The following is a 22824-nucleotide window of genomic DNA, read 5'->3' as shown; positions in this document are numbered from 1 at the left end:
TTCACTCCACCTAACTCCTCTTTCTTATGCATCCATAAGAGCTGAGTAAAATGATTTCGATATCAGCCTACTGGGTATCTGCTAGTCGCCTAACCGATCGACTAGAGCAAGAGCACTCTTATTTGGTTCGCTTCATATTTTTACGCGCGCACCTAAAAGGATGCACGATTCTATTTTTTATACGTCACCGCCATTTTGTTCGTGCATGTGTATGCATGTGTGCGTGTGCCTGTGTGTCTTCTGAGTGTTGGCGTGTTCCGTGAATTGCGGTTTTTGTTTGCTCAGAACATTTGTACGTGGTATTTTAACTTTGCTGCCATAAAAACTTAGTATCTTTTATGTTGTTGCAAGAAAACGGGCGCAGGAGCAACACCTGGGCTGCAAAAAAAAAAAAAAAATAACATTTACCGCGCTTATACAGGTGTTAATGTTTGTTATTTAGCCGGAGTGCGTGTCTGCTGTAGATAAAAGCATAGAACATGACCAAATTCCTGACCCCAATATAAACAAAAGACTTTAACTTTGTTTTCACATTTATATTTCAAACACTCAAGAGAAAGAAGGGGGAAGAGACTGAGAGAGAGAGGGAAAGAGAAAGGGAATTGGAGAGAGAGAGAGAGAGAGAGGGACACAATGAGCTTGCTTTATGACACATTTCTTTCATTTATTTTAGCTGCCGCATTTTGGTTTGGCATTTCATAGTTTTATTTCGATTCGCACTACAAACTCAAATCAGTTTGAATGAGTGAAACAAACTCGCTTAGCTATAAATAAAACAGCTTAATTACTAATTTACATATAACATTTTCGTATATACTTATATATTGTTTGAACCTTCTAGTTTATCAGAACCAAATGGAGTACATTAAATATTATTGTGATTATTTTGATGACATTTGTTTTTGTTTTTGTTTTTTCTCTTTTGTGTTTATTTGAAGTCTTATTTCTAATCTGATTACTACAAATTATTATTCAACTCTCAATGGGGCAAACAAATGGCAACTGAATTTAATTAACTTGAAAGTTTCTTGAACTCTTTATGCTACTCCGCAAGGAGCAGCCTTAACCAAATCATGTCTCTCGTCTGTTTGTATTCAAATTGAAAATGAGGCGAATGTCGGTACTGACGCAGACAATTCGCACGTGAGGTGCGGGTGTGTGCGTGTGTATATATGAGTGTATGGTAAATTTGAGGTTTGAATTTCGCTTTGGTTACATTGAATTATTTACACACGGAAACTAAGCTCAACCATCCTTTATTGTGCGAGTAGTTTTTGGATGTTCGTCGTTTTGTCGAGCAAAAATGTTTTTAATTGGATTTCGTTTTGCCAGAGAACACACACACGCACACGCACACGTGAACACACAGACATGTGCACATGAACATGAAGCAAACATTTAAATAACTATTTTCGTATTTTCGTACGGTGCTCCTCTCGCCGTCTGCCGTCTGCCGTCTGCCATTTTCCTCTCGTCTGAAAGTTAACAGTTAATGATAGATATGCATTTGAAAACTTTACGCTTTCGCTTGTGTGTGTGTGCGTATCTGTATATGCCAGAGACACGATATTTGCACTAGATTTACCACATTTTGTCTAAAGTTACGACACATTTCAATTTGAATATGGATTGTTATAACTATTATCTGTCTGTGTGTGAGTATATATTTGCATTCCTCTTTCTTTCATATATTTTTTTTCTACCTTGAGTTACCACTACACATTCAGACACTTATGCTTACTGATTGGGCCATCAAGTTGAGTGGTTGCCGGGGAGTTTCCTGTTATCGGTTATCGCTTAGAAACTAAAGATATTACACTTTAAGTATACAAAATCACCTTTGATGCTCTGCAATTGCAATTGAATTGAATTTAATTGAATTGAATTGAATCGGTTCGAAAATCATGCGTTCGCCCTTAGCTCCTTTAACCGAAGCCAGCCTAGGTCAGCTCCGGCTGAAGCAGCCACCGGCTGATGCGCGCCAGGATGATGGTGATGGTCAGCAGGCGCAGTAAATTGCTCTCAATCTGTCCGGCATCGCTACGCACTGTGCAGGAGAAAGCAATTAAAATTGTGCTGCCAGTTAAAGCACACCCACTGTGGCCACTCACCCAGCAGCATTGTCTCGCGATTGTCAATAATGCCAGGACGACGCTGTAGAATGCTCTCCCGGCCGCCCTTCCACAGCACCGGCGATATGCTAGCCAGGCACTTGACGCGCATGTCGCCGTCATGGAAGTGTCGCGGCTCCAGCTCCAGCTGCAGGCCGAGTATCGAGGTGATTAGCCCGTGCTTGTGCACGATATCGTTGTATCTGTGCAGGTATTGCTCCTCCAGTATCTGCAAGAAAAGACCAGACAGACGCAGATGCAAAGCTTTTAGTCATTTGCTACATTTGATGCTCTCCTCCTGCCATTCACTTCCCCACCCATGCGCCCTGTGTGACTGAGTGAAAGTTAAGTGACGTTCCAGTATATGCCCGCATTGCATTTTGTTATTAGAGGCACACACACACACACTCATTGTGTATGAGTAACGACAACAAGTATACGCCGGGGTATGTCAGACGTGTCTGGCCATCGCTCAAGGGCTGCGCTGAAAGAGCGTACATAGATGGCTCTTTTGTTCGCCCCGGCATGCTTAGTTGTTTGTGCTGAAGGTTGCAATTACGAGTACAGGAAAACGCTTTATAATTTCTCCCTTTCAATGTTGCCGTTGACAGCGAATTGCGAGGGGCGTGGGACGGGGAGAACAGCCCACGCCACACTATGCCGCACATACTGGGGGTGAAAAAATTGAAGTCATTTGCTCAGACCCCGACGCCATAAACAAGAGAAATGCGAACTGCAGATACAAAATGTGAAATGCTAAAATAAATAGCTCGAACTTTTTGCTCATATATTGGATTTGGATTGAGTTTGAATTGGAGTTGTGGATGCGGGCGGCGCACTTTGGCACTTTGCGAGCGAAATGGCTGCCATTTGTTATGCGATTGGTTTGCCATGCTTTATGGCGGCCATAAAAATTACAAAGCTTCCGAATTCCAAAGTTGAAAGAGAGTTTAAACTTGGCACGCATAAATTAAACAGGCTCAAACGGTCGCAATTGTGCCCCGGCTCGGATCTAACATAACAAACATGCTGAAAATGCCAGCAGCTGTCCAGTGTCCTGATACAAAGCACTGAACAAGGACACGCTGCTGGGCAGGCAGCGCCCACCGAATAGGGGCGGGGAGGCATTTAAAATGCCCTCCGCATACCAAGTCAGAGCCCAGGACACATTGCGGCCAGAACGAGGGCCGAGCTGGAATTAAAACTTTTTCAAAATTGCAAAATTTCTCCACCTGACGGACAGTTATTGTTAGTTGTGGGAGCTGATAGCCGAAGAGGGGCGTGTCACAGTGAGAAAAAATAAATAATCAGCTTTTAACAGGCGCTTATAGTGAGTAGCTGCCAGACAAATGTTATTCAATAAGTAATCCCCATTGTCGAGCTGCATATAAACCGAAAGACGTGCCTAATCGTCCCTATTGATTTTTTCCTTATTTACACAAGTGGACGGCATAGGCACGGCCGAGCTCTGCAGCAGGAGTAGCAGCAGGAGCAGGAGCAGTAGCAGTAGCAGCACCATGGTACAATGAACTAACTCGTACCTTAACGCCTCGGTTCACACAATTTGAGTAGCATGTAGTCGACGACTATAAAATGCAGTGGGCCCTAGACCCATGGCTGGCTGGCTGTTCATTCCTCATGCCTCGGCCCCGGATCGGCAGCAGCCGTTTTGTGTTCCGGCTACGGTAAACGTGTAACGAGCTTTCAGCTAGATGGATGGCCCAGCTACACCTACAGACAACTAACAACATGCCATAAACCATTCCAAGGCCCTAACTGCAGCGGTTTGGGCGCGCCCTGCACATAGGCAGAGCTGAGCATGATTTTTGCTCGTGAAATCATTTCTGGCACCTAAATTGGCAGCTGTGCCAAGGATTCGGACACTATTCTCCCACACCCACTCGCCCCCGCCCTCTCAGTTCATTGTTAGCAGCTTAAATATTTACTGTATGCATAATTTCAACATTTTTCGTTGAGCCAACAGTCGCGCCAGGGCACAAAAGAGATACGGAAAAAACATGGCAAAAGGTAGCAGAACAAGTTGGATCCTTGTGCGTGGCACCTACCGGCTGGTCATTGACGAACCACTGTAGATGCGATGCTGGGTGTGATTTCCCCGATGTGCAGTTTAAGGTTAAGTATTCACCGATTTGATACTGGTGCTGTTGCCCTCGAATGTGGGGTCCGTCGCGGGGCAGAACTGCAAGAGATGGATGTGCAAGGATAGAGATAAGTTTTCAGATAATAATTCCATTTTATTTTATTTTAGAAAATATTTAAAAAGAGAATGTAACTTGGTCCGAATAAATATTAAACGGATATATTTAAATGCTAAAAAAAATATATATAATGCTATAAGCTACATTATTTACATATATTTTAGTTTGCCTTTTGCAGTATTTCTTTCTTCATGTAAATGCAATATAAAAACGCACTGCAAGTATTAACAACACCCGCAGCAAAGCCATTCAAATTGTTTTTAAGCTCTTATGAAAAAGAGTACAAATAACAAAGCAACAATTCCCACATAAACTGGCAACAAACACAAAATATGTTGTTCGCGGCCATGCTGCGGAAATATCCATTAAAATGGCATTTCAACTTATAAATCGCCGGCTGGGAGCCGCTGCCGTAACTGCCGACCGTTGCCGCCATGCCGAATGTATTGATATAGCCCGACATACTCCACTGGCGCCCAATAGCCGTTTACCATATTCCCCTTTATGGCCTGCCCACTGGCAGTGGCACTGGCACTGGCCATTTGGCTTAAACAAATACGAAATACAAAAACCATACACATGCATATGGGCAAATAAAAAAGAAGAAGAAGCTTATGGAGAGCATATAGCAGCAGTGCATGCGATAAACAATAAAAAATATACATCGTGAAATTACAGAAAAATGCTGTTATAGAACTAAAGCTTATGAATGGCCTTTTAAAAGCATTCCAAACGCAATACAAACAGCTCAGGAAGCCGCATTTACCGTTCCACGAAAAAAAAACGAGTTAACTGTAAGGCAGATGTGCGTGTGTGTGTGAGTGTATTCTTTTGTGATGTATGATACAATGGCTTTTGTTTAAATTAAAAGTGCTGGACTAGCAGATACCCTCAACTCAAACAGAAAGAAATCCACTCAGTTTTCAATGCAATCTCTTTATCCACATTTAATCATATTCTATATCTGAGTTTCTCAATGTTTCAATTGTTCGAACATACATTTAATGGCATTTTTGTTTATTCCATCTATTAGTTACACAGACAAAAACATAAATTTCAATAAATATGACGAACTGAAAGTCAACATCCCAAACTGAAATGGCAAACATATCAAAACTGTTTGCAAATCTCCCTCTCTCTATATCCCTCCGTCCGTATAATTCTTTAGCCAAATGCCAGAGCTATGAAATATGCATAAATAAATAAACGTGGTCTGTGTACCAATTCAATATTTGTTTGTAATTGCAAAAGGAAATTTGTTTGCAAAATATTTGCTTGTCCATTAGATGGAATGCGAAAATGTTTCTGATAGTATTTCTAGTTATTTTTCATTTTTAATTTTCATTATTCTTGACTTACACACAATGTCCATGCGACCCTCGCCCTGCACAGATGAGAAGTTTGGCGCCTCGGCGGAGACTTCACAGCGGTAGAGGCCAGTCGAGTTGAGGGTGAGACCACGCAGCAGCACGCGACTGGCATCAGATAGCTCCTCCTGTTGGCAGAGGGACAAAGGCAGAGAGAGAGAGAGGTGGGGGTGTTGGTTAATGGGTTTCTTTGAGCTCTGTTCGCCCGCATACTTACAATCACGCGCACACCGTCCACGCGGTAGCTCGTCTTGGGCGGACGCGCCTTTGGCACATAGCGATAGAATTCCTCGTTGTCTTTGTACCACTTGATGGCGTAGAGCGACTCGCCCTCCTCTTGCGTCTCCTCCTCTACCTCCTCGTCGCTCTCATCGTATCGATCGTCTCTGCCAAAGTCGGGCATATAGGAAATGGATCCACTGGAGCCACTGCTGCCACCCACACCATTGCCACCTCCACCTGCACCACTGCTGTGCACACTGGCGCCGACACGCCCACCCAGGTAACCGGACGCTGCGCTGCCCCTGTACACGCTGTGCCCATAGGGCGACTTCTCGGGCAGCGGAGGATTGTGTCGCTCCGTCTGACTCAGACTCTGGCTCTGATACTGGCGCATGGCCATTGGCTGATGCTGCTGTCGTCGCTGTTGATATTGTCGCTTGCCCTGATGCGCGCGCCGGTGCACCGGCTGCCTCTCAACGTCCGCCGAGTCCACGTAGTGCAGCTCGCTGCCGGCATGCGGCGTGTAGCGATCGCGCTCCCGATGCCCAGTGCTGATGATTTGTGGACCGTGCGTGCGATTCAGCTCGTATTGGCATTCCATGAAGGCCGACTCGCCTCGCATCTTGAAGGCGGGTATGGAGACTTTGATCATGCGCACGCCCAGTGCGAAACCTAAAGATGAAGAGCAGAGGAATTTAGATAAACTAGCTGCAAATTTGTCTTGAGGCATAAAGCTTTGATTGCGGCTTTAGTTTTCGTTGCGTTTTCATTGCGTATTCACGTAATTGATTTGTGAAATGAATGCCGGAATGTCAACTGAAATGAATGCCGGATTAGTGAGGCTGCGGCTACAGTCTGACAATTTTTGTATGTCATGATTTATGTGCAAAAAAACTGCTGGGTAAAAAACGAATGTAAACGCATGTAGGCAATCTTTAATGCTGCCCTTGTTTTATTATCCTGTCGTTGGGTGGCTCGTAAATATTCATAACTGACTACGTAATCGCGCTTAATCCTTTGTAAAATTATGACGCCGGCTGCCGCGTCGCACATCCTGGCCACAAATTGCAAATAGCGAACGAGCGCCAACAGGATATTGGCTTGCATCCTCGCCCGCTCACGCCGGGGCCATGTTCATACAGCGTAAAATTAGAAAATCAGCTCACCGCGTTGTCCTTCCCTTTTTTTTTTTTGAAATAAATAATTTAATAGCCCACAAACAGTGGACTTCACTGGCTATTAAAGCCAACAGCCAAGTCGCCACCCGCCTCCTGCCTTAAACTGTGCAATTTTCGGCAATTGGCTGAGAAGCATCGGCAACATTTTACAGCTCCTGCTTAGCATGCCACAGGCTGCGGCATTAAAAGGTTCGCGTGGGCATTGTTTGCAGTAGCTAAATTCATTTCGAATAATTAAATTCGGCATTAATGAGGCACGTGCCAAAAATTAATGCCGAAAACACGTAATTAAATTGAGAAATTTGAATATCTAACAACGAGTTGCAAGTGCTTCGAGTGCCACTGGAGCCACTCAGTTAGCAGCTGGAAGTAGCAGAAGAAACAAGAAAAGTATCCACACATTGACACAAAGCAGCAGCGCTGACAAAGCAAACACATGTCATTTCGGCTACATTACAAAGTACATTAATTAAAAGGGGAAATGCTCAAACACCCGCATATCCATATCCAGCGGCACTGGCAGCAGCTAAAGCGACACCAACAAAGCGAGAGCCAAAGACAATAGCGTCGCCTGCAGAGGCGACAGGGACAAAACGCCTGGACTACAATGGGCAAAGCCACATAAAGTCTGATTAAAATGCAAGTACGGGGTGACTGCACGTCGAAGCAAACAAAATAGTTTATGAATCGTACACGTGTGAAGGGGGATTCTGTTGCTGGAAGGAAGCAAACCCTTAATCAATTAGAGGTTCGATTTCCATGCACCATTCCGAGACACTCTAAGTAAATTAATTATGCGCTGGCCCGAGCAGCAGCTGGGACAACAAATCGGACGGAAAGCATTATACGGAATACATGATTAAGCATGTATGATAATTTCGCTCATTAATGCATATTTAATCAGACGGCTCTCAGCGGACCACGTGAACCTGTGACCCGCCATCAGCCATCTGTTGAAACTGAATGCTTAACATAATTCGATAACATGGCCTAACTGATGAAAATACAATGGAGCACCAGCTCAGAGCAGTCCAGAGCAGCCCAGAGCATCCCAGGGTGAAGTGCGTTACCAAATAGCGCATAATGAAGCGCGCCATTAGCAGATAAAACTGGCCAAAAATCTATCGGAACGGCTTACTTGGACCGCCGCGATGTCAGCCAGCGTGCCACTGAGAGCGAGAGAGAGAGAGAGAGAGAGAGACATAGGGAGATAGAGGAGCCCCAATCCCTACTTCCTCCACTAATGAGTTCTATGCCAGCCGAGCAATTATGCCGACCCAGTCGGGATAAAATACAAAAAAAATAAAGTTTTTATCAGGCAAAGCGTTTAGCGCGAAATTCTGTCAGTCCCAGGGCCAGGGCTGCTGCAGACAATGGCCCTGGCTTGGCAGCCTATCAGCGAAAAGTTACTGAAAACTGTCAGAATGTTCAAGAAGCAGCAACAAGAACAACAGCGAATTCTGTGGCAGATATTCAAATGCCAGGCAATTAAAAGTGATGCTCATTAAGGCTCGGGCAACCCTCGTTGTCGCGTTGCTGTTGCCCAGATAAAAGTGTCTAGACTAAATTAACATGTACATTTATCATGCAGGCAGCGAGCTATTGACACTTTAAACTGTGCTAGCACAACAATTAGTTTGCTGAAAAAACAAAAAAAAAAAAACGCACTTCGTTGTTGGTCAGGCGTGGCCTTGCGCCGTATTCGCAAACAATTCTATTAAAAAACTGCTCTCAAAGGGAAATTCTAATGAAAAAGCCTGTAGGTTAGGTTGACTCGGTAAGCGTGCGGCAACAAAGGCAATGGTGGAAAATTCTATGGTGGCCTGTGGTGCGGCAACTCATCAGCAACAGCAACAGCAACAACAACAACGACAGTAACAACAACTAGTTTAACAACAAGCAACAGCAACAGCAACAACAAAAGTGTGCAACAGTTTTCAGTCGCTTAGCTGGCTCAAAGGCAGCGTCACACATACGTACGTACGTTACTCATACGCCCCGTTGCGGGGCGATTGTGTGTGCATTTTTGTTTGGGACCACAACGAGCGGCAACAACAAAGCAGCTGAGTCTGTGCAACGCTTCTGATGTATTCAAGTTGACACAAATCTGGCGCAAATCCGCAAACACAAACAGGGAGAACTAAAACAACAACAACACCAACAATTGCTGCTGCAATGCAACTTTAAACGGGTCTGACATGACGAGCGATGTAAATGCATGTACATATGTATGTATGTACAGATGCCTGTGCCTGCGAAGTACTCTTGACTTGCAGCAAAGCATTTATGAATAACATAACACTCGCAACGCGCTGCAATTGCAACTGCAACAAGCGTCTGACAAGCGATGTGAAATTAAAAGCGAAATAACACCGAATGCGGGGCGGTCTGTCATTGTTGCTAAGCTCGCACATAATTGAAAAAGTAATAACAATAACTGCAGCAGTGCACTGAGCACGCGCCACGGGTCGTATGAGTAATGCGAATTGGAATTTTCAGCAGTCGCATATCATTTGAAGGCGCTTGAAATTAAATGTTGCACTAATATGCAATACGCAGCCAGAGGGACAGAGGGAATGCAAGAAAATTCGCCTTTACAAATTGAGCTGGGCACTGGGAATGGAATGGGTTGCAACTGCCGCACGTTCGCCACACAATTTGCTGACGCAGCACGAAATAGCCAATGTGTGAGCACAGAGTGAGAGAGAGTGAGAGCGAGAGAGGGAGTGCATGTGTGTTTTGTGCGCACTTTGAGTGCGATTACATATTTGCAAAATGAATTGGAATTTATGCCAATGCCAATGTAACAGCAGCAGCTGTAACTCCCTGCTGTTGCCGCATGCCCCACAGCCACAACATTTGCGCATGCATATAGCTGATTTCTGCAGGGAGCTGCGACCTACAAATGTCAACAGCAGCAGCAGCAACCATCGAGCGAGCTACCTGGCCGCGCTGAGCTCAACAGGCAGGCAGGCAGATATTCTATTAGGAAAATTATCTTGTTTTATTTAAAATAAACTTCAAATGGCACGCAACTTTCGCTGTCGCAGTGAATGGCGGCTATTTGTAAACGCAGCACGTGCGTCTCACAGGGCGAATAATCGAAATAAGCGAACGAAACAGGCACGGATTGAGCCATTTTGTGAGGCAGAGAGATAAGTGTATGAGTGTGTGTGCTTTGAGGTGTTAAAACCCAACAAGTGACTGTGCTGCGGCATCTACAATTTGCTTTTTATTGACTGGCAAGCCGAGCCGAGATCCGAGCGTCGACAGCGCTCGCATCGTCAGCTACCTGTTCTCATTCAATTGGAAAATGTGGCACTCACCTTGTAGCAAACAGCAAATGAGCACAATGATGCGTATATCGCTTATGTGTTTCATATTTATGACATAATAATCCCCTATGCCCAGCTAATGATACGTAGTCCTGCTCTGGGTGGAAATTGTAATGCGTTTGGCGTCCTTGGCGTCGTCGCCTCGTCTCCTCGTAATCTGTTTTCCTGCCGATTTAAGTGATTTTCTTTGGTGAGCCCTATTTGATAGTTGTTCGTTTCAGTTTGTGCGCCTTTTGTTTATGGGATTTGTTGGCATTGCTGTTTACTTTTGCTTCGCTTCGTTTTGCTTCACTTCCTTTCGTTTCGTTTCGTTTTGTTTTGTGCGCTTATTACTTTGTGCAACTTTTCGCATAAATTTCAGCCTGTTGCCATTTGTAGTTGGCTCGAGTCCCATATGCAGACACTGGCAGTGTCTCATTAAATGCGCGTTGAGAGCTGCAACAGAACAGAAATAAATTTAATAAAGACCTTAAGAGATTTGCTATATCAAAAATATACAAAAGTTTTGATGAAATAAACGAGTACTGACATTTATTTGGGTCATCAACAGTTTTCCATGACTTGCACCCACACACATTCAATTATTATCAATTATTTGGCTTTCTCTTGGCTTTTACGGGCACAAAGGCAAGCTCCATTATGTTGAATGGCATGGAATTATTTTTGGCCACGAGCCGTTTAACTATTATCGATTTTCGTCGACATTCAAAGGCCTCTGAACTACAAGAGACTTGTCAAAAGCAGTGACAGCTCATTGTTGAATGGAGACAGATACGAAAGCATGCTTATCAGTGATTGAAGCTGAGATAACTGGTCTGAAGCCCCAGTCTATGATAAGAACTTTCAAATGTCAAATATACAAAGCTGATTTGGCCTTGCTTCCAAATGAAAAAACATTAAAAAGGCCTTTGCGAATCGTCATAAAATCAATATGGAATTCGAAAAAAAAAAAATGATAAAGAAAAGTAAAAGGAAATAAATGTGGCTGTGCCCTGACGGGGGTCCCCAAGTCCCTGGCTTCTAAATCAAGAAACATTTGTCGTGCTTTTGCTTTTAAATGAAATACAAATCAGCAAGCAGCACAAAGGACAAACACGAAAAAAGCGAAAAAAAAAAAACTGCAAGTAGGGCTGGAGTGAGAATCTAAACGTTAAATAAAAAGCGATGATGTCGAAGTCGAGTTGATGTTCCCTCGACTCTGCGCTCTTTCTCTCATTCATTTCGCATTTGGCAACTGAAACTTTGCTGATATTTTCTTTATTTTTTTTTGCCCACAGACGCAGATGAATTTGTCTGTTCTAGTTCCTATTGCCGTTCCCGTGTCCCGGCGGCACATTATGCGCAGTCTCGCAAAAGTTGTAGAGTCTTCAGCTCGAAAGTTTATTTTGTATTCCAATTGCTTTTGTTGTTATCTGGGAACGAAAAATGCTGCGCCTGCGATTATGCAGTAAAAACTTTGCCAGCGCCGCCATTTTGCATTTCAAAGCGCGATTTTGGCCAAATTGGGTTGCGCGACGGGCGCAACTACGTGACACGGCGCGACGAAAGTTTCTTACTGGGTGGCACGCAGAGGAGCTAGCGGGTGCTGCGGCGGCACTACTTCCCAATTTGGTGCTACTTATAAGACTCAGGTAATGCAGCGAGCAGCGAGCTGCATTTTTCCGCTGCATTTCCAGGTAAAGTTGGCTAATTCCTAACTTGTTTAAATATGTGCAAACATTGCTCAAGCAAATGTTATTCATTTCTCGCACTTTGCGAGGGAAGTTACGAATTTAGGGTGAACAGCACTTTAACCATTGCCTTGCCGCAATTCTGTGGACTGCTTTTTCCCCTTAATACTATATATGCTTGCTCTATGTCCCGCCTTTGGTTGGGGCTGTGGCTGCAGTGCCACAGTCGAACTGTTGTTTTTGCTTGTTTTTCTACTGTCCAGAGCTTCATCTATGTCGCCGTCGTCGTCGTCGTCGTCGTCTTCATCAGGAACTTTGTTGTGGCTGCTGCAAAAGTTATTAAAGCTGCAGCCGCACTTTATTATTGTAAAACAAGCAAAAGCAACCGGACAACTTGTCCCTTTGGTCTGGCCGAGAGTTTGCAGTTGTTTATCTTTCAGATAGTTGCCCCAACTTTTTGGGGTCATGTGCCTCATTCCGGGTGTGAGCTTATTTGAACTGTCACATATATGTACACAAATATTTAGTTATCTGCTATTATTTGGTGCATCATAAAGAGGACAATTAATGCTAAAAAATTGACTGCGTGCTACATCAATTATTTATAATTTAATGCGCAAGCCGCTATGAGCTGACAAATTAAATTTATACGCTGACCCACGAAATCCCATTTGCACTCTCTGACCACATGTCAAAGATGTCAAGCTGCTGCCTATTTGTGCATAATATTGATTTTGGTTTCAAATGCGCCTAGGGACCCACACTCAAAATTAACAAATTGACACACACACACACGCACACACACATACATACAATTTGAGTGCATGGGCTTATGCTGTGGGGTGCAAATATTTGTCGCTGCTCGTATTGCTGGCCTGGCCGAAAGCTGCATTACCAAAAATCACATTAAAATTCAGCTGGCCAAATTGTTGTTGGCACAAGTCAAAATGTTTGTCACTTAATCCAATTTAAATATAAATTTTACATTAGCAGCGCATGTAAAATTAAGTGGATCACTTAAATTGCCTGAACGTCAGTCATTCGAGCACCAGCGGGTAATCTGTTTAATGTAACTATTATATTACTGTGGCTAATCAACATTTCGGTTATTCTTAAATGAGAATTTGTTAACCTAAATGTAGTTTCTGCATATAATATACAATATTGTAAGGGAAGTAAAATTGTGTTATGTTAGTTCATCTTCTACTGAAAATATTGTGGATTAATAAAATGTAAGCTAATCTGGTTATTTATTTATTTATTTATTTAATTATTTATTTTATTTATTTATTTAATTTTATTCCTTTTATTTAAAGTTAAGTATTTTTTGCATTATTTTTTTATTATTATTTTGCACTATTTTTATTATTATTTATTTCATTTATTAGTATCATTATTTTTATCCTTTATATAAGAATTCCTTCTTTATGAAATATAAAATTACATACATACAAGTATATATGTATATGCTTTTAAGCATTTCTTTATTAATACTTCATTCATTTAGAGTGAATAAAAAACAAACCAGTAAATGTCATTGATAGTTTTCTATAAATCCTTTATTAATAAAAAAACATTTTACTGTGATTCCAAAACAGACAAAAGCATAAAATTTCCTCTTTATATCACTTATTCATATTTATTGTATTTATGAAACATTTAAAACTGAATAAAAACGTCACATTTTGTGCTTTATGCTTTTGATTGGGTCTTGAATACAGTTTAATTAATAAACTTAAAAAAAATAATAATTAATGTATTATTATTATTAGTTTTGTTGTAAATACGTGAATTTGAGTCTATTGAAATCCAAATGAAACTATTGTTTAATTAAAATTGTTGAATGTTAATTGTTGGCAACAAGTTATTAGCGACAAGACAATTGGGCTTCATTTGCAGCAAGGATAGTTTTTGCATTCAACTATTCATTGGATTCTAGTTGGAAACGGCGCAGCTGCTACAAATTTACGAATGCTCATTGAAATGCGACATCCGGAACTGCTAGACCTTGGCTATATATTCTATTTTATGGTTAACCCTTGGGTCAGTCCCCGGCAGCGTCGAGCCCACACAGTGGTTAAATATAGTGGCGTAAGCTCATAAAAGATACACAGGATACTCGTATGTGTGTTGCAGTGGCTCTTAAATAAACATGAATGTACGTATTTTTACGTTTCGCTTGATAAGTATTATGCTTGCAAAATAAAACCAGTTTATGGCTGCATACATATAAAAAAAAAAGTCTCTGCTTCGTGTGTGTGTGAGTGTGTGGGCAAAGTGTTTATGGCCTTTTTATGGGTGCGTCAACGTAGAAAATTATCCATGCCTAAACTAACTATAAAATAAATAAATTATGATTACCTATGCCCAGGTACACACACTTTGCCATTTCCGCACGCACACAATCAACTTTCCACCACCTCCTTTAGTGCTCTTTGCCTATTTAAAATTTTATACTTATTAATTTTTGTTAAGTGTTTACCACTTAAGTCTAAAATTCTCAAATACTTCTAGGCTATGTGGCATAACCCATGCGCATGGACTGAAATCAAATCAACGTCTATAGAAGAATAGCAGAGTGAAGGCGTATATGTTATATGCACGATATATGATATGAGTAGAGAGCGAACAGGCAGCGATAAAAGCAAGCGACACTCAATGACAAGAAAAACTTTAATTTTTAATGCCGGCACCGCCGTATGAGTTTTTTCTTCTGCCTTGGCGTGTGTCTATGTCTGCTGTTTCAGGTGCAAGGCTCATAAAATATAAATGAGTACATAGCACACAAACAGCGAGAGCAACAACAACAGCAACAGCTGCAGCACGGCAACTCTGTTGACAATGCTGAGCTGAATTGTGGCAGAGGCACGTCGGAATTCGGTGACTCCTTGTCACAGTTCCGTTGCTCGTGGACCTTGGCAACAAGGATGGGGTGAGCTCTAATCTCTCGTTATATTTCTTTGTCACAGCCTCGTTACTTATTGCAATATTTAAAGCAAGGCGAGGCTCAGGGCACGACAGGTTGTTTGTGCACATATTAAGCAAACAACAATTGTTGACTGAGATAAGAGCAGGACACCTTTTCGGCTAGCTGCGAGCTCTAATTAATTATCAAAATTTATAACTGACGATTTAAGGGCGCCTCATATTCATTACTATAAATGTGTAAAACTAGTTATTTATATCAATCCCCACACACAGCAGCTATTTCGCCACATTCCTATGCCAACAGTTTGCGGTTGCAGCAAAAGTGCCGCTGGCTAACCGCACCGGCAGCTCAGAGGCAGGCAGAGTCAAAGAATTAACTGCTTCATACAAGATTTGTTGGGCATGGGAATAAATTTAAGGGAAGAAATAAAGAATAAAGTCGCACGCTTGCGGGGGAAAGCCGCGAGTTGGCTGCGGCCCACACGGCGTATGAGTTATGAGCTCGTTTATTTTGCTTCATATTATTTTTGTTGTGTGAGACCTTAAGTAAACTTGATGTATAACATATTGCAGCAGAGTTGCCTTTAAAATTAAAAGCAAACAGCTGCCGTTTCTTTTGTCTCTGGTGAAAGTGAAGCTAAAATTACGCGCAAAGTCATATCTGATGAAAAACAGCAGGGGAAGTTAAGACAGGAGCGGGAGAGAGAGAGAGAGAGAGGGAAGAGATGATGACGGCGTGTTTTCGGAAATTTTCTAAGCCGGAAATTAAGGAGAGTGCCAAAAGGAAACTCGGCTTAATGTAGTTCATTTAGAAAATGTGCAAAGTTGTAGGAAAATTAAAAATTGATTTTAGTTTCATAACTAGGTGAATAAAAAAATTAACTTAAAAATAATTAAATTAGATCTCACTTATTTTATGCTAAATTTTGAACCAATCAACTATTAATTAATAAATAATTCAAGTAATTTAAAAATCCTCACTGGGTATTAATAAATAAATAATAAAATATACATAGCCGGCTTTCAAGGCATGCCAATTAAGACTCAAACTTTTCGACGGCAACGTTGAGGTCTTGATAATGCGTATAATTTGCAAAGATAAAACTTTCGCAGCACAAAAAGAAGAATGTCAAAGTGAAATGCTTGAGACGTAAAGTCTTGAAGAAAAATGACACAAAACTTCAAAAGTTTTTGGCAAGTAAAGTGTGAAAAAAAATTAAAGTTTCGCTCAAGTGGCAGGAACAATATTGAAAGAGCGTAACTGAAGCCGATGCCTTGGGGCCTGCATATTTCCGTAATGCTGGAAATGTTAATAAGGCGCCACTTGATCAGTCAACCCGAACGGGGCATGGCCTGTGACACAGCATACTTTGGGGCGCGTATGTTTGTGTATGTCTATGCATATGTACTTGGAGGTATATAGATTTTCAATTCAAACACACAACAGACATTGTTTGCTGTTTTTCAATGGCGGGCTTAACCCTTGTTTAATTTGCATATATTTGCGATTGAATTTTAATTGAATTTATGACGGGACGCTAAACTGTTTGCCTTTGTGCCAATACCCACAATACTGCCCAGCGCCCATTGTTTATCTGCCATTGTGTGGCGAAGTAACCGAATAATTTACACACTTCCATGCATTGTTTATCCAATTGTTTACCTACATTGGGGTCATTGACTCCCCACAGACTAACTTAAGTACAGTTGCCCACTGATAACTTTGAAGTATAATTACTTGGAGTAATTCTCGACATACTTACATATTTCGCTCTGGTTCTTGGTTCCGCTAAGTCTTCTGGGCAGTCAGTGTTCCATATGTCAGTTCCATTTTTGATAAATATTCTTGAAGTGATCCACTGAACCAATTATTGCTGTTGTACTTTGAATTCCACTGGAGTAACTGACACGTCTGTATTTTCCACACACACACACACACATGCACACACTATAGCCGTCTCTTCTGCGTATTTTTCATGTCGTTTAACTGCCTGGACATGCAATTTATGTCGTGACTTGCATCAAGCAGCCATTAGACTTCACTCGTCAACGGCTCTGAAACTTTAATTGCCCGCGCACTTCGAAAACAATCGCACACTAATAATTTTCACGCCCCGACAGGTGACCGAGTGCACAGGCTGACGTGAACGCGGCAGTGCTGCGTCGAGTTGTACGTACGGCATAATGCCAACTTGTCGAATTGACGTTGATATTTGGCAGCTAAATCCACAACCGCAGTTAGTATTGTTAACGCCAGCCGCTGTCACGTCCGTGCCGTAGACCCAACCGATTCAGACTGAGCGACTCCTGGCATGGATGCCGAGCCAGCAGGCATTGGCATCGGCATCGGCTGCGGCTGCGGCAGCGTCGGGCTCGTGTTTCTTGTCAGCTTCGGCAAATGGCTCGGCAGGCGGGATGCGAAAGCTTTTTTAGTACACCCAATATCGTAAGCGGAATGTAAGAGAGCAGAGAAGCAGATGAACTACTTACGATATTAATTGGTAAACTCGCTTTAACAAAGTAGGCTGGCCGTTTGTTGACATCAAGGCTGAGACCCTGTGCTGGCTATGTCATTTCAAATTTCAAGCCTTAAGGGCTCCGACCTGCTGGCATATATACATACATATAATTCATTAAATACAAATTATTCCTGTTAAATGACCAAATTCGATTGCGCTCGCTTCGCCTAATGTAGCAGCCAGCGGCTGAGAAACAGAAGACTACACAGACCACAGAAGGACACGCACGGAGTGCGGATCTGCGTATCTGTGCGTGTGTGTGTGCGTGCCTGATTGTGTTGCTGTGTTTGTGAAGCGGGCACTTCAATTCTTGTGGTTTTGCAAAATTCTCAAAAATAAACGAAAAAAGAAGACTGAAAAACAAAAAGCCAACAAAAATATAAAAATTCTGTAAACAAAGCGAACGTCAAGCAGTGCAGAGCAGAGCCGGGACCACCAGCAGCAGTGGCAGCAGCAGCAGCAGCAGTGGCAGCAGCGGCAGCGGCAGCAGCCAAAACTGTTAACCTTTTGGGGATATCAAGCATTTACGGCAGCTCGCGGCAACTGTAACATTTAAGTTTTTATCAGAGCAAAGTAAAGTTTTGTTGTACGGATTGCGCCGCCCACAAATCCGAAGGAGCCAAGCAGCAGGCGCCTGGCAGCCACAAGTGCCTGGCCTCAAAGGACGCTTGAGGACTTAAAGCAACAAATTTGTGTTTTTTTTTTCTCTCTCTCTGTTTATTCTTCTGTTGAGGAAACTTTTTATATCCCTTTCAATTTGATTTTTGCCGGAGAGCTTTACAGGGATTTAAATTTCGAAGTACAGCAGTGGGAACTATCCGCCGTTCAGGTAAGTCACCAAGGCGAGCGGATGATGCCGTCTAGACACGTCTCACATTACTTCCGCTGCAATTAAATGCAAATCAAATGCAATGAGTGCGCCAGCTGGCATGAGAGCACGTGAAAATCATTTATCATATGTGGCGCTCGTTGAGCGACAAATTTGATTTGCATTTAGCTGCCAAAAGGCAATTGAATGACGCTTTGCTGCCACCTGCCCGCAGCCACAATGAGCAAAAAGAAGAACCGCACGGGCACCAAGACCGAGGCCATGGAGCTGAGCCACACAACTGTGGCAAGCAAGCCAACTATGGCCGACAAAGCATACAGCAATGACGCTCCCATGGATCGGCTCGCTGGCTTGGAGGACCTTGCCCAGTTCGACAGCTCGGGCATGCCGTTCATCCTAGTCGACGGCGTCTGTGCTCGCAGTCGCCATCAGCTGGACATCGCGCTGTCGAAGCGCGAGAAGAAGTGCATGAAGCGCATCAAGCGGCAGTGCGCAGTGCTGCCCTGGTTGGAGCACACGCGACCGGCTTACGATACGGAGCCCTTGACGGAGGCGGAGAAGGACGCTCAAGATGAGCTGGACTTTCAGGCGGATCTGCAGCTCTTGCAGCTGGACATGCTGAAGGGCGAGGAGAAGAGTCCAGAGCCGCAGGAGACTGACGCTCACACACCCATTGCACATGCCGTCAGCACAGAGGATCTGTCGCCGAACTTGTCCAGGATCGAAGAGATTCGCATTCAGCTGGAACGGCTGCGCGAGCAGCAGCAGAACGAACCCGTCGAGCCTGAGTCGCTCTTGGAGCAACTGCGCATCACACGCCAGGCCACATTTGACATTGAGCGTGATGCCCCGATCTCGGAGTCCACCTCGAGCCTCTCCCTCGACCTGCAGCCGCCCATTCTGACGCGTGCCACGACCATCGCCCAAACCGAGTCACGGCCGAGCTTTCAAAAGATGCACACCACGACCTGTTTGAGCGGAGAGTCCACCCCCAGCATTGCCCTGGCTAGAAGCTGCAGCCGTTCAGATTCCTTTCCCACTCCGAAAACAGCTGATTCGCCGCACATCGGAGATCTGCTCATGCAAGCAGAGAAACGTCCGCATAACCCTGGTCCTTACTCCCATGTGGCAACTGTCTCGCCCAAGCCGGTTGCCAATAGATGTAAGGTCGAGCCGATCGAACTAGCTAAGACCCGTTTGCTCAAGCTGCCAGCAGCCAGCCCGGGCTATGACAAGATATTTCGAGAGCAGGCAGAAGACTTTGTTGGTGAGCCACTTCCGAGCAAGTCACACTCATTCCTCAAGGTACCTCGCCTATTCAAGAAGCTAAAGAAGTGATTTCACTAGCAGGCGGATTCCATTCAGTTCCCATTCGCGCTTTACTTTTTGTCACTATTTGACGGGGTATTCTTCTCGATGGCTATTCGATCAATATATTTACGAAATAAACGGCCATTATTGGAGCTGCTTCAGTTAACCCACAGTCTTAGGCGTGGCAAGTTGCCTAGAAAGTTTTCTAAAGTTCACCTCACCTGCCTCCATTTGTCGCACTTTGATTGCTCATTTAGTCGGGGCCGTCCAAGAATGTAGCTCATTTAGCAACGTTTGCTTAATTGTGGCAAAAGGTCCTTAAACTTTGCTTTGCCAGTTTGCCGGCGCGCTGGCTTTTAAAGTGTACTCGAGCAGGACAAGTTTAGGAATTTCGGCAGCACAGCTTGGCAGCAGGTCTCTGCTCGCTCTATCTCTCTCTCTCTCTGTCTCTCTCCATCTCTCCCATTTCCGGCCCTCTGTCTAGTTTCTGACAGATTTGGCAAAACGTCAGTCAGTCAAGTGCATGGCATATCTGCTCTGGCTGCTGCAACTGCTTCTGCTGTTGTCCTTGTGGGACGAGCCAGTCAGCCAGTACAGTGTTTGGCCAAAAATCATTTCTGGGCATTTGGGCTATGTTCAAATTACGAGATTGACTGCTGCTCGGCTGGGCGGCCGCTGGCGCCTGACGACGACAAAGACAAAACTTTCAATTAGTTTTAATTAAATAATAAACAAAATGACTCTGCGGGGCGAGCATTCTTTGAGGCTTCGGCCAATGAGTTTGGCCAACAAAACTGAATTAAAAACGATATTTAAATTAATGCCACAGCAGCAAATGAAACTGCCGCGGGGCTGCGTTCACTCAAAGAACTGACAACATTTGCCATTCGTTTTTTCTCTCTCTCACTTTGGCTCGTATTTGGCCAAATAAATATCATGATTTACTGCGAGCAGACAGGAAACTATGCATAGTCGGCGCAGAGAGCGAACCCATGTTTCGTGTGCACGCTGAAAGGCTGTCGCTAAATAAAATTTTGCAATTAGATTTTGCAAAAGCAGCCACAGCATCCGCGGGGACCACAGACTCCCGTCAGCTACATAACCAGCCCGGGCCAGTCGGCCGCCTCTGTGGCCCAAAATTTTAATGCAAAAACTTTAATCGCAGCAGCGCATTTCCGGCATTTGTTGATTTTTCTACTGCATTTCCTGTAGCAACAGAGTAGCAGCAGGAGCAGACAGCAGACAGCTGCCGCTTAAACACGAGTGCACTGCGGTCGACATCATCAAATTTGCTGCTTAGCGCTTGCCAAGGACGAAGGACTCAGCCCGTCACACACAGCAACAGAGCAGCCCAGCAAAGGCCAGCATAGGCTTTAGAAAATCTGTTGCCGTTGGCTGGTTTTAATTGCTGGCAGAGCCTGGGGATTTTTCGATGCACTTTCACTCGCTGCGCGCTCGCCTTTGACTGTGGCAGAAATTGAATACATTTTTTATTAGCCGCCCGTGCACATGGGCCGAGCCGAGTGCCTAGAGAGGCCCATTCAATGGGCTGAATTGCAAAATGCATTATTTATAATTACAAAACATTAAGCTTTAATTATATAAATTGCGCTGCCTCTAAGTTCCCCTTTTAAATGTTGCCAATTCCTGCGTTGCTTCCAAATAAGTCACTCTGGACACGTATCATAAATTCTGGCTGCTGTAGGTGGAAATGGGCTGGTGTTGCTGTTGGCCGTTAGCTGTGCATCGAGAAATGAAAATAAATTGCAAGTCGCACTCGCGTGCTCCGCTTTGGGCTGCCGGCGCGCGCGTCGCTAATCACATGTGGCTGGGGGGGGGCAGGCAGGTTTACATATTTGAGCACTAGGTTGAGCACTTGATCAGCGAGTGGCGAGGCGTGGGCGAGGGCTAGAGAAATATGCATCCTTGCCTTACTCACTGTGTATGTGTGTGTGTGTGTGTGTTTTGTGTGACAGCAAGATTAATAAAATTTATTATCATTGCGATAGTGCAGTCAGCGGGCAAAACAAACAGACAAAACACCCCCCAGCACACACATGTATTTATGTGGCCGACACTAAACCAGCAGGGAAAACATATCAAAATGAAGTAAAATTCATTTTACAACCAACACACACACACACACACACACAGAGAGAGAGCCGAAGCTCAGACCCTAAATTGCAATGCTGCGCAATTGCCTTGAGATCCAACAGCAGGAAAGCGGAAGTTCGACGCCTAAGTGGCAGACCCGATAATAGTGCTCGGCATGTGTGCTAAAGTATTAGCATATAAACATATAAACACACACATTGTCAAGTGTGTCTGTGTGTGTGTGTGTGGAGAGTGTGAACGAAGAACTTTTGACTGCTGTGGCGCTATCTAGAGACACATAAATATGAAAATGCAGGCGGGACTCGAGAGCGCACCGAGCTGCATGACTGCGAATGCCAGCCAGAGTGTCAGTGTGAGTGGGTGCGAGAGTGCCGGTATAAACATCATGGATGGGCGGATAGTGAGCACCTAGGCGCTGACTACTCCTCGTCATGCCACGCCCACACACACGCGAGCAAAGGCGAAAAAAAAAGAAGAGAAAATGTAAGAGGCAACTGCAGCCATGCAGCATAGTATTTGAATATTATTGTCGCGCACACACGAGGCCCAGCCCATCCCCGAGCAGAACAGGCCATACCAGCGCCAGACCAGCACCAGAGCCCGATCCAGGGACAGTAACAACAATAAACACATTAGAAGCTCCACTCAGTATTTAATGGTGTTTGTGCTATATAATAGCCGAGCACGACCCAGTGCGAACAGTGCGAGCCGTTCCTCTTGGTGCCGTAAATTCAAATTAAGTCGCCCAACTTGCTGACAGTTAAAATCTTCGTGGCAAAAATGTGGAGCGCAGCCAGGAAGTCGAGGTCCGAGCAGCGGCAGTAGTAACTGGCGCAGTTGCAGCAGAAGATCAGCTCCAGGCGCCAAATATATATAAATATATTTGTTGGTAACTATATATATATATATATATATATATGTATATCTGTCTGTATGGGTGTGTGTTCGCATTAGTTAGGAGTAGTTTGGTTGAGGAGCGAACCGAGTTGCCTTTAGATTTATTGCCCCAAAGTGTAGCAG

General features: G+C 43.8%; 2 protein-coding genes across 2 annotated transcripts; one reads left to right on the top strand and one right to left on the bottom strand.

The window, feature by feature from the left end:
- Positions 1–563: 563 nt before the first annotated feature.
- beat-IV (beaten path IV) lies at positions 564–17306 on the bottom strand. The gene is made up of 7 exons (XM_018112985.3): positions 16794–17306; positions 10424–10867; positions 5915–6591; positions 5690–5825; positions 4178–4311; positions 2112–2340; positions 564–2047 (listed from the first exon to the last, which is right to left on the bottom strand). The coding sequence occupies exons 2-7, from the start codon at positions 10476–10478 to the stop codon at positions 1941–1943; spliced, it is 1338 nt and encodes a 445-aa protein (XP_017968474.1). The 5' UTR covers positions 10479–10867; positions 16794–17306; the 3' UTR covers positions 564–1940.
- A 280-nt stretch (positions 17307–17586) lies between these two features.
- LOC108659854 (uncharacterized) lies at positions 17587–19855 on the top strand. Its single transcript, XM_018112991.3, has 2 exons — positions 17587–18378; positions 18593–19855. The coding sequence occupies exon 2, from the start codon at positions 18598–18600 to the stop codon at positions 19714–19716; it is 1119 nt and encodes a 372-aa protein (XP_017968480.1). The 5' UTR covers positions 17587–18378; positions 18593–18597; the 3' UTR covers positions 19717–19855.
- Positions 19856–22824: the final 2969 nt, after the last annotated feature.

Source organism: Drosophila navojoa, chromosome 2, assembly GCF_054131105.1.
Source record: "Drosophila navojoa isolate 15081-1374.11 chromosome 2, UAZ_NAV_1.0, whole genome shotgun sequence".
NCBI lineage: Eukaryota > Metazoa > Arthropoda > Insecta > Diptera > Drosophilidae > Drosophila > Drosophila navojoa.
Note: the sequence above shows the minus strand (reverse complement) of the source record. Positions and strands in the feature narration are given on the sequence as shown.